The sequence below is a fragment of the Pelodiscus sinensis genome, chromosome 2, assembly GCF_049634645.1.
Source record: "Pelodiscus sinensis isolate JC-2024 chromosome 2, ASM4963464v1, whole genome shotgun sequence".
Classification (NCBI taxonomy): domain Eukaryota; kingdom Metazoa; phylum Chordata; order Testudines; family Trionychidae; genus Pelodiscus; species Pelodiscus sinensis.
The window spans coordinates 209570976-209583630 of record NC_134712.1 but is presented as its reverse complement, the minus strand read 5'-3'; the positions used below and the strand labels follow the sequence as shown (position 1 = coordinate 209583630).

General features: G+C 43.5%; 1 protein-coding gene across 10 annotated transcripts in view; it reads left to right on the top strand.

Annotated features, from left to right (window-relative positions):
• Window positions 1–12655, top strand: part of UMAD1 (UBAP1-MVB12-associated (UMA) domain containing 1) — a 152449-nt gene that overhangs the window by 64119 nt on the left and 75675 nt on the right. For all 10 annotated transcript variants that reach the window (XR_012902033.1, XR_012902036.1, XR_012902035.1 and 7 more), the window contains one exon: window positions 10306–10391. Coding sequence is in view for 3 of the 10 variants with exons in the window: in XM_075922320.1 (XP_075778435.1) it covers window positions 10306–10391 (86 nt within the window). In the remaining 7 variants the exon portion in view is untranslated. The remainder of the gene's footprint in view (window positions 1–10305; window positions 10392–12655) is intronic.

The window sequence follows — 12655 nt, the reverse complement described above, 5'->3', positions numbered from 1 at the left end:
TAAAAGTAAATCAGGAATTCCCTGGTTCAGTCTCCTTTACAGAATTGGCCTTAAAGTGAAGTTCATAGCAATACTAAACCATTTTAAAGCACGAGAGTAATCAGAAAATAATACTAATCCCAGTTAATCCACATTATTGGCCTATCTGCTCTTAAAAATGTAGCATTTAATCTTTCATTGTGTGGAGCTGGTCATTCAGGAAAGAAGTCTGATCCAGAGATTAACTACAGTATTCATTTGGTTTTGAATGCTGTTGTTACTGTTTCTGAGGATAAATTATAAATACACATGTTTAATTTGTGTGAAAAACTGGCTGTTTTCCCTATTTCATCACCAAAATTAAAGTAGATCTGTTAACTAAAATTAGTAAGAGCATTACTACTATTAATTTTATCGTGAAGACCCAGGCTAGTGTGTGTTGGTGGTTGAACTTTTTTTCGGGGCGGGGGAGGTATGTGGTGGAAAGGTTGTTCCCTCTGTCTAATACAATTCTCTTTGATTCTGAATTCCTTTTTTCATATACTGTATTGTCAGTGTATAATGGTTTCACGTTACTGTGAGACATTTAAGAACATACAGGAATTTTCAGGAGATTATTATTGGGGGGTGAAGTAAATATATTATGATGCATATTATGTTAGGTGAAAGAAATCTGCTTTTCCTTAGGGTTCCAAGCCTGGAAGTAACATTGATAGTTAGACAAGAAAGAGGTAATGGTATGCAAATGCTGCAATGGGTGCAACATAGGATTTCCATTCAGAATCTAAAATCTCTGGATTGGCTACTACAGTCCTTTGATTTTTGAAAGAGGCTGCTCTCTAGAGATTATATTAATAGGTAGGAAGGCACATAACACATCTCTTGATCTACCCATAATTCTTGTTTAGGAAATGTAGATATTAGATCTGGTTTACAGGTTATATTGTATCAGTTTTTAAATTGCTTTTTCAAAAGGCAATTGTTTTTTGTGGAGCATGTATGAAAAGTTAGATGGAGAATACAAGTTATTTTTCAAATGAGCTGATAATTGCTGTGGGGAATATTTCATATAAAAATATTGCCCAACTGTTTAGAAGATTCATTCCTCATTTTCATCCTTCAGTATTATTAAATTATGCTATTGTACATTCTTATACTTCAAGGTATATCACTATGTTCAGTCATTTTAAAATTAAAAAGGAAAAAATTAAGCTACAAGATCTGTATATGATAATAATATATTAATACTAAATTAAATGAGTCTATGCAAGTACAGTAAACTTCCGATAATCTGTCACCTTTGGGACCCAGGAAGTGCTTGATTATCGGATATGCCGGAGTACCTCGGAAGGGAGGCTATGAGAGGTTGGGGAAGGGGGTCAGCGGGGAACGGCGCAGTGTGGGGCGAACCCTCCGCCGTTTTGCAGAGAGGCGGGGGAAGCCCCACACAGCCGCCGGCGACAGGCCAGCTGGGCTTGCAAGCGGCAGTGACGACTTGTGGAAGCGGCAGGGCAGAGCACCTGGGGCGCTGCTGGGTTGGTCCTGCAGTACTGCCCCTCACCTGAGCAGCACTGCGGGACCAACCCAGCAGCACCTCAGCACTGCTCAGGGGCGGTGCTGAAGGTCCAACCCAGTTTCCCAAGTCCGCTGTTGCTGAAACTGATAAACAGCAGACTTGGGGAAGCCATGGGGCAGAGCAGCTGGGGTGCTGCCTGGTTGGTCCCGCAGCGCTGCCCTCACCACCCTGCTCGGTGCCTGGCAGCACCCCAGCCGTTCTGCTCTGCAGCTTCCCCAAGTCCGCCGCTAGTCAGTTTCAGCAGCGGCACGGAGCTGCTGGGTTGATCCCACAGCACCCCAGCTGCTCTGCTCCACACCACTTCCCCAGGTCCACAGCTGGTCAGTTTCAGCAGCGGCAGCAGCAAATTTGAGGAAGCGGCGTTGAGTGGGTCCAATTGTCCGTTTGGCCGGAGCACTTCCGGGTTCCAGTTGGTGCCGGACTATAGGGAGTGCCGGACCACTGGATGCTGAACAATTGGAGTTTTACTGTATATCTTTGAGGTGGTGCAAAGCTACTACACTTTTGTTGGGATGAATGTACAAGTGAGCATTTTTAAAACGACCTGGCTAGGTTTCTGAATTATTAGCTGATTTGAACAAAGTTATATCCCTTCTTAGTTTCATTAGCCCATGTTCTTTTTCATATTTTGTACAGCTTTTATAACTCACATTCTTCCCTTTTTGTTCTATCGTCTAATTTTTTTTAGAGCATTGGTCAATGTAGGGAACCATAAACAAATGTCAGATGCTTGTTACTATCCTTTCCTTCCGATATTGGCAAGGGAAGCCCTGATTTAGAGAAAGTTGAGAACCACTACTTTGGTGTGATGGTGGTGTGGTTGGTTGTGGTTTTTTTGGGTTTTTTGATTTTTTTTTCCCCCCCTTTTTCAGTGAGTGTATGTGTTTGGGCTTTTAATAAATAAAACAAATTCCTCCCCTCTCCCCCCCAGGTAATCATCACATAATCCCTCTCCTGTCATCCATTTCCAGACAAACAGAGGCTAAGGATACCATTCCTACCCATCCTGGCTAATAGTCATTGATGGACCTAACCTCCATGAATCTATATAGCTCTTTTTTGAATCCTATTAAAGTCCTGGTCCTCACAACGTCTTCTGGCAAAGAATTCCACAAGTTGACTCTCTGCGCTGCACGAAGGAAAACTTCCTTTTGTTTGTTTTTAAATCTGCTACTCATTAATTTCATTTGATGACCTCTAGTTCTGATGTTATGGGAACAAGTGAATAGCTTTTCCTTTTTCACTCTTTCCATGCCAGTCATGATTTTATAGACCTCTATCATATCCCCCCCTTTAGTCTCCTATTTTAAATTTACATGGCTGCCGCGCTGAGCCGACAAACAGCAGATCAACTGTTTGTCGGCTCAGCGCGATAGTCTGGACGTGCGGGTGTCGACATCAAAGGTATTTGTCGACCACCCAGGTATGCCTCCTGGGATGAGGTATACCTGGGTGGTCAACAAATACCTTTAATGTCGACACCCGCACGTCCAGACTATCGCGCTGAGCCGACAAACAGTTGATCTGCTGTTTGTCAGCTCAGCGCGGCAGCCATGTAAATTTAAATGAAGCGGCAATTATTTAAATCGCCGCTTCATTTTCCTATGTCTGGTAGCCTAATCTACATGCCTCTGGCGACAGAGGCATGTAGTCTAGACGTACCCTTAGTTTTGTGAGATCTTTTTGAAGTGCTTCACAGTCTGCTTTGGTCTTAACTATCTTGAGCAGTTTAGTATCATCTGCAGATTTTGCCACCTCACTGTTGTTTACTCCTTTCTCCATATCATTTATAAATAAGTTGAATAAGTCCTAGGACAGACTCTCGGGGGACACCACTAGTTACCTCTCTCCATTCTGAAAACTTAACATTTATTCCTACCCTTTGTTTCCTGTCTTTTAACCAATTCTCAGTCCATGAAAGGACCTTCCCTCTTACCCCATGTGTAATAGATAGGAGGAGTACTGACTAGCACATGGGGTCTAATGGGTTAAACTCAGGTAGCTAGCTAGGGTGTTGGCCAGGGGGCTGAGAGAACCAATCGAAATAGAGGGCTGAAATTTGAATTGTATAAGATTCCTTGCCTGCTTTCTTTGTGTGGGAGAGAAAAACCAGGAGTTGAGAGAGACAGAGTGGTTTAAACCCAGGCAGGACTACCAGGTCTCTAAGGAATTTGGGGCATGGAAGTGGACTGAATAAAGAGAAGATTGGAAGTAAGTAAAGGAGGGGAGGGAGAGGAGTGAATCTAGTCACATTCAGAGACATTTTTCTTTTTTTTGGCAGTTTGGTTTGAATGTCTTTGTGTGAATGTCTCCCTTCTCCATATACCATCTAGCATTGTTCCCAGAGATTTTCCTCTGATTTAATTTGTCTTCCTTAGTTGCTCTGTAACCTCTAGCAATCAAGTATGCTTTATTAAGTTGATCTTTAATTTTGTAATAAAAATCACTTTAAGGTGGTGATTTGATTCTTGTTTCCTGGAAGGTACAGGAGGCCATTCTATCTGCCTCACACTAAGAGGTCAGATACTAGAGACTGCAGCTTGTTTTTCCTCATTTCTTTTTTTCATATTTTTTGAGGCAAAAGAGTTTGGAGTAGTTCTGTGGGTGGGTTCACTCATTTTATATGCAGTAAAATGCCTGCAAGCTGCATGGAGACTTTTCAAAGACACAATAATAGACGCCCCACCTTAAATGTATACCTCAAATTAAAAAGAACAGTAGGAGAACCAAAAAAGTGTCCCCATGAATTAACAGTCAAGTAAAAGAAACAGTGAGAGCTTAAAGGGCATAGTTTAAAAAGTGGAAGTTAAATCCTAGTGAAGAAAACAGAGTCCTTCATTAAGGGCCCTTAAGCAAACTAACCAATCACAGGATCAGTAATGGGTTAACCATTAAGAAATGAAGGGTAAAAATAAATGGCAGTTTTTCACTTTAGAAAGAGGTAAATAATGGTGTAGCCAGACATAAACCCCATCTTGTTTTCCCTCTCCCCCCAGAGAGCAAGAGAAAGGCAGTCAGCCTTTGATGCCCTGGGAACGCAGGTGTGCTGCCTGTCCCTGACTCTACCATAAACAGAAACCAGACAGTAAATGGGCTAGCTGACGACCCGGGGCCTCCCGTTGCCCTGATGGCTAGTACCAGTAATTGACACGCCTGCACTGTCCCAGGAGAGGAATCTTCACCCATCACATACCAGAGGTGCCCATTGTCTGCATTTTCCCAGGTGTGAATTATGCTTTGCACCCTTCGTGGGAAACTTGGCTTTCAAAGCCATTTTTCCTAATTGGCCACTTGAGCCCAGGAAGAAGCCTATATGACCCAAGGAGTATAAAGAGGGGTTTAGTAGCCCACCCCATTTGAGCTCCAATCATCTACACCTGCTGGCAGGTATTGATTGTCTCCCGAGGTCTGTGGGACGCCCAACCTCGCCCTACTTCTTCCCGAGGGATTGAGAGAGAGACGCTGGTCACACCAAGTCTGGAACGCAGGGGTGAGAATATATACCTGCCAGGTGTCTATTTTGCATGCATTTAATAAGAGCTCAGAGAACCAAAAGGGTTTCATGGTACCTGTAAGTGACTTCTTAGTGTAATTTATGTCCTGTCCTTTGTAGTGGCTGTGTTATCTGTAACACAGTAGTAGCATTTAACAACTAAGTTTACCCTGTAACAATAAAATAGTAACTGTTTAAGCTTTAACCTGACTCTTTCAGTTGCTGTAACAGAACCAAGCACAATTTAAAAGAAATTCAGCCGGTCATAAGGGACAGATATAGAGAGAGCTTGGGCGTTTTGGATCATGTCACTTCCAGGGGACAGATCCGTTGGGGCATCTCTCAGCCTCCCCAGGCTTCCCGCTGCAAAGGGGTCCTGTATCCTAGCAGCTAAGATCTGAGGTGTAATAAGCTCTTCCTATAAACTCGGGGCGTCTGAGAGCCTGTTGGCTGCCCTCTGCGACGGGACCCCGGTCCTAGCAGTAAAGTCACAGACGTTAAACTCTTTTTCGGGGCGCCCTCCAGCCTCCTAGACTGCCCACTGCGACGAGACTTTGTGTTACACCCAAGTCTTCAACTGCTGAGACGCACATGCACACACTGCCCTGACCATTTCGGCTGACAAATGGTGCTTCTCAAAATTCTTTTCTGGAAATAGTTCTGTTCAGTGTATTCATTTTGGGAGCTGGAAAAAGTATAAACATCGAGGTGGCAAAGTTTGTATTCAATACCTAACTTTTCAAAATAGGTAAGTCTTCTATTTGTTTTTTAGCTTGTTAGTAGTTTAGGTTTAAAAAATAGAAAGACTTTTTTCTTCATGTAAATAATATAAACGCCGCTGACACACAGTGCTCTGTGAGCGCAGGTCCGGTGGCAGCTTGCAGCTTTTTTGGACATTTAGTGCCTGTATAAATAAATAAATAAGAATATATATACACATGCAAAAACAAAAAGAGAAAAAAGAAAGTGAGGGTACGTCTACACTGTATCCCTAGTTCGGACTAGGGATGCAAATGGAGACGACCAAAGTAGTTAATAAAGCGGGGATTTAAATATCCTCATTTTTTGAGGAGTAACGTTAGTTCAGACTAAGGGCTTTAGTCCGAACTAACGTGTCCCAGCGTGCAATTCCTGGTTCGAATCAGCTGTGATTCGAACTAGCGCACCAGCAAGATCATGTTAATGAAGCGCAGGATATTTAAATCTCTGCTTCATTAACTACTTCAGTCGTCTCCATTTGCATCCCTAGTCCGAACTAGGGATGCAGTGTAGACGTACCCAGAGAAAGGAAAAAGAGAAAAGACAAGGGAAAGATCATACGAATTAAATTGTCTGAGCACAAATGGAGTGGTTCCCTATTAATATTTTTTTAAAAAAAGCCCAGTCCCCCTGGCTTAAAGAAATGTGACAAGTGTCGTGACCCAATGCCTGCCTCGGATGATCATGCATCCTGCATTTGATGCCTAGGTGAGGCACACATCCCTCAGAAATGTATGCATTGCTGTAACCTCATGACCAGAGTGCATGGGGACAGGGAGCTGAGACTATGTATGTTGCTTTTTGATAAGGCTCTGGAGCTTCAGAGAACCTGGGATGAGAGCAGTCAACCAGAGACTACCAGTAAACAAAAGAAACAGGCAAGCTCCCTTTCATCTAAGTTGCCTGCAGAAAGAAGGTCCTCTCCTGCCTGTTCTCTACCTTCCAGAGTCAGCATGGGAGATAAACAAAGCACCTCTGGCACCAGATGCTCCCGTGCCCTATCAGTCGCGGAACCAGAAACATGGAACACGTAGTCCTTAACATAGCTCCAGCGTCACTGAAAGCATCCAGAGTGATGTGACCTCCTCATGGTTACAAGCGCCAGGGTTCCCAAAAAATCTACAAACCAGTGTTGAGGACTTGCCATTTGATAAGAAAAAGCTCTTTGCAGCTAAAACAGATTAAGTTCTCAATTCTAGCAAGGACTCTTACACGAGCCTGTGTACTCTATGGACGTACACACCTCCCTACTGCAGCAGGCGCTACACTCCCTATATCAGAGGCAGAGAGACTTCTCTTATCCAAGACAACAACAAAGATCCTTTGTCCAGAGTCGTTCCAGGACAAGAAATCAACACAGGCGAGCTCCCAGCACCCACTCGTTTGCTTGGCACTGCTCCAAACAGCAGGTTTGAGATTTTGGTCGAGGGTCTGCATGACCTCTCCTCTCCAGCAGTGCCTTGCAAACATGCAATGATCTTCCACCACAGTTTGTGCCCCTTTTACAACCAATTGGTAGCAATTATCACAGACTGTTGGGTCCTGGAGATTGTGAAGTACAGAGACGACATGCGCCTCATCTCTGTTTCTCTAATCTCCCCACCCTTCCTGTCCCTGTATGTCAAGAAGTGGAGCACCTCCTACACGCAGGAGCCAAAGAGAGGGTGCCTGATCAATTTTGGGGCAGAGGCTTTTATTCCAACTAGTTCCTCACAGAGAGAGAACAGGCTGTTGGAGACCCATCCTCGATCTTCATCAGTTAACCAAGTATCTCCGCAAGCAACAGTTCAAAATGATCACGCTCACATCAATCATTCTGGCACTGGATGAGGGAGACTGATTTGCAGCCCTCAGCCTTCAGGATGCTTAATTCCATGTGACCATACACCCATCGCACAGATGTTTTTCTGTTTTACAGTTGCCTCTGAGCATTTCTGATAGAGTCCTTCCTTTCAGACTTTCTTCTGCTCTCAAAGTCTTCTCAAAGACCTTAGCTGTTGTTGCAGCATAGCTATATCACCAGGATATTCTGACTTTTCCGTACCTGGATGATTGCTTTATACAAGGTACTTCCCAACAAACCACAAAAGACATGGTTCTTTTTACCAAGAGGCTCTTTGAATCTCTCAGCCTCGTCAAAGAACAGAAATCGACCATATGCCCCACCCAATCTTTAGAGTTCATAGGAGTTCTTCTGGATTCCACTACAGCACGGGCATATCTTCTGAACCAGTGTTTTGACGCCATAAGAAACCTGGTTTTGATCTTGGCGTCCAGCCCCACCATGACAGTACTAATCTGTCTCCTGCTCATGAGCCATGTGACCACCATGACATATGTGGTCCATCACACTATCTGCACTTCCACTGCCTCCAACACTTGGTCTCCTTACTATACACCCTGTCAAAACACATGTACACAAGCAGATTTCAGTTCCTCCAAAGATGCTTGCATGCTTCCCTGCAATGGTGGTCCAATACAGAAAACCTCTTTTTGGGTGTCCCATTCCACCAGACACTGCCATCCACCCAGATTACTATGGATGCTTGCCTCCTTGGCTGGGGTGTGCCCCTAAAGCATCACTTTGCTCAGGGAAGATGGTCACAAATCCCGACTGCATACCAACCTGCTGGAACTCTGCGCTGTGCACAATGATTGCAGGCACTTTCTCCTGCACGTTGTATCACGGACTTTGAAATCTGATCTCCTCCCAATGAAATAAGGTCTGTTGTGTGCTTTTACCGTATACAGATTTCACAAAGGAGATCAGCATTTTTCAAAGTAGGTGTCCTGAACCAAAAGGGAGTTGCAAGAGGTCACAAGATTATTTTATGGGGCATCATAGTATTGCCACTCTTACTTCCGTGCTGCCTTCAGAAGAGAGCAGTGGCTGTTGGCTGGGGGTTTCATCTCTGAAGGCAGTGTTCCACCAGCAGCAGTGCAGAAGTAATGCTGGCCATACCATACCATACCATCCTTACTAATGGGCTGTTGCTTATTGCAGCTCTGCCTTCATCGCTGGACTCCCAGCCAGCAGCCACCGCTCTCCAGCTATCCAGCTCTGAAGATTGCACAACTACAGGCAGTCCCCGAGTTACGCGGATCCGACTTATGTCGGATCCGCAGTTACGAACGGGGCCTGTCTCTCTGGTCTCCAGCAGACCAGGGAGAGGAAGCAAAGCGGCGGAGCACCGGGGCAGTGGGACAGCCCAGACGCGCCGTGGCTGTCCTGCTGCCCTCGGGCTCCGCAGCTTTGCTCTGCTTTGCTCCCCGTCTCCCTGGTCTGCAGACCAGGGGGACAGGGAGCAAAGCTGCGGAACACTTGGGCAGCGGACAGCCCAGACGCGTCTGGGCTGTCCCGCTGCCCCCGTGCTCCGTGGCTTTGCTCCGGATGCCTGTGGTACAGCAGCTGGGGCGCTGCCGGTTGGTCCCATAGCGCCGCTCTGGGCGCTACTGGACCAACCCGGCAGCACCCCAGCTGCTCTGCCCCAGGCGTCCCCAAGTCAGCCGCTGCTGAAACTGACCAGTGGCTGACTACAGGAAGCCCCTGCCCCGGGCTTCCTGGAATCAGCCGCTGATCAGTTTCAGCAGCAGCTGAATCTGGACGCCAGTTCCGACTTACATACAGATTCAACTTAAGAACAAACCTACAGTCCCTATCTTGTACGTAACCCGAGGACTGCCTGTACCTGAAGTAGCATAATAATAAGGGTAGCAGTACTACAACCCCTTCCCCCTTCCCCCCTCCCCTACCCCCAAATAACCTTGTGAATCCTCCACAGCTCCTTTTTGGGTCAAGACTTCTACAATTGCAACACACTGAAATTTCAGATTTAAAAAGCTGAAATCATGACACTTACAATTTTTTAAATCCTATGATTGTGAAATTGATTGAAATGAACTGTGAGATTGGTAAGACCCTACTTTATTGTTTGTTAAAATTATTGTTTGTACTTTTGTGCCTCAAGATTGATTCAGGTTCATGATCTTTAGAAATGTGCTATAATTTTGCCTGCTACAGCTGTGGCATCTGCCACATTTTCTTGAAGACCACTATCTTGATGCATGCTTTTTGACTGACTGTGATGGGCTTAACCCCAGACCCCACTTTCCTGCTACTTCTGAAGGCATTATTGCTTTCCCACTCCCCCCCGCCCCCCCGAATGGCTCTCCTGGAATATTCCGAAAAGAATCTAAAACCAGGGTTCTAGATTTTTTTCAGAGTTTGTGTCTCATCTTAATCTGTTGCCTTGTGGACCAAAATAAATTATGATTTGTGGACTGCTTTACAAAATCTAGGTGTATGGGTTTTTTTCTTGCTTCTGCGTTAGAAAATATAAATGTGGAATTATATATAATATATTGTTTATAGACTTAATTGTCTTTTGTTCGGTGACTCATATAATTTGACATTAGTACTCTAGAAACTGATTTTACTAGTTTGTGTGGAAAATGGAAAACATTACGCTGAAATGCATTTCTTTTTTTCTTTTGATAGGTGATACAATTAATGAACAAAGAAGACCATCGAAAGATAAAAGTACATTGCCTGAGGTGGGACCTACATACAAGCAACCTGTTGAGGTAAGAGAGACTACATTTTCCTTAAGTGTGTGTGGTGATATTTCTTAACAGATTATTGAATAAACTACTGCTGTTCCAGAGATTCCTAAGGATATTGGGTAGTAGATTTTGCTCTGGCTATGCAGACAAGGATGTAGATGTGACTTGAATTTTTTAGTCTAAATAAACTGAGGTCCTGCTGAGAGCCAAAGAAAAATCAGCATGGCAGGGGAAAAAACCCACAATTGTAATAGTACCTTTGCATTCAAGCCATTCTCTATCAACCTAAGGTTCTTAGCCTGCGTTAGCATAGCATCTAAGTGCAGCTTAATGTTTTTATCTTCTCAAAGATGTTCGAAAGTAATACTCAAATTTTACAAATGGATAGCTGAGGCACAGACATTGTGGCTGCATATGAAATACCGAAGTAGTACCTGAGGCTCCCAAATTCCAGATTAGCACCCTACCTGTTGAGCCATTCTCTTTCCTAAAACATAGAAAGTTATTCCTATAACTTTAAAAAGCAAAGGTTTTTTTTTTCTCCAAAATCTCTATTTCATAAGATTTCCACACATGGAGCCACTATTTTATGAACAGATTTGACAAGAACTCCCTTAATCTTATACCATTGGGTTTGTAACTGTGAGGTAACTGACGATTTCTAGTATTCTCAATCTTCCAAATCCTATGAAAGCCAAGAAGAATGTGTTGCTGATAGTTCCTAGATTAGGGAACTAAGCGACTAGTCACTCCCCCTCGCCCTCATTTGCTAATGGGGCTCTTGTAAATTTCAAGGGTGGAATGCTACATGGCACTTCTGCCTTTGAAATGTAGCAACAGCTGGGCAGACTCTTGCTACATTTCATAGCAGAAGCGCCCTTATCGACTAATCAAATAGTCCATGTAAATGTCATTGACTATTTGATTAGTTGATTAATCTAATTTTAATATTCCTATCCCAGATAAATTTTGGTATCCTGAGATCTGTTTAGCAGTAGTCTCTCTTCAGCTACTTAAAAGAAAACATCACCTGGTATCCTTGACCTACAGGAGTCCAGTAACCAGTATGGCCAATCAAATTTGAAGTCTTAGCCACTGAGAGATAAGTGATGAGATGATCTTTCCCACTAACTCTGTCAGCTGTGGAATACAAAATGTGCCAGTTGGAATATTAGCTAACACATTAAGAATTGAATCAGGGACCTCTAGAATTGAAAGCCTGAGCATTTAACTACTTAACCTGAACAAATGAGCTCTATAGAGAAAAGCTGTAACATACTCATATTCTCTGTGATTTAACGTAAACCACGGGTGGGAAATCTCAGGCCTGGGGGTCAGATGCGGACCCTAGCTTGCCTGGATCCGGCCTCTGGGGCTCAGGGTTCTCCCAGAGTTTTGGGGGGGGGGGGGGGTTTCTTCTCTCTTGTGTGCAGCCCCCAACTGATTTTTATGTGGGTCAGCAGCCCCTGACCCAAAAAAGGTTCCCCACCACGGTCTAAACAGTCAGCCCTTAACTATTTGACAGCTTAAAAAGAATGTTACTAGTAGGAATTCAACAGAGACCTAGTAAAGACCGTGATTATTATATTCAGCATACATTCCAGTATTGATTTTGAAAGGGAATCTTTTAGGAAAGTTTAAAGAAAGTGCTATGGTAATGGTGTATGATGCAAGTTATAAATGTGTTGGTTTGATGAATTACAATGAGTTAAACTAGGCATTGAAACAGAAACAAAAGTTTGTGATTACAGATAAACAAGAAGATGAACCTATCCGTATGACACATTAATGCATTTGCACTCCAAAAATATTGTATGTGGTACACACCCAAGCACTTCAGTTTTCCCCTTCGTAAATAAATGGTGTTTTTCTAAATATTAACCTACTCGGTGTAGCTCCATAGTTTTAAATATATGCAGTACCATCATACATAAAATTGTAGAGTAGGAACAGCTGTCTGAGCTTCAGAACTATTTTTCCTTCTGCTTTCTGTATGTCATAACCATGAAGACCTTGGTCTTGTAATTTCTTGGTATCTTGGAAGTCTGCATGATATTATTATTCATTTAATAGTGGGTGACACTGATTAACGTCTGCAGGTTTTAAAAAATGTGAATTAAAAATAGTGCCTAAGACAGTAATCTCTAATTTATCTTCACCAGTTAGCGTAATTCATCTTAAAATAATGTGTAACCAAAAACTGACTTGCTGAACAGGTAGCAAAGGCTTCTAGAAAAGAGATTAAAAGGAGATTAAGCAAGGGAACACGAGTGCCAGAGTTGAAA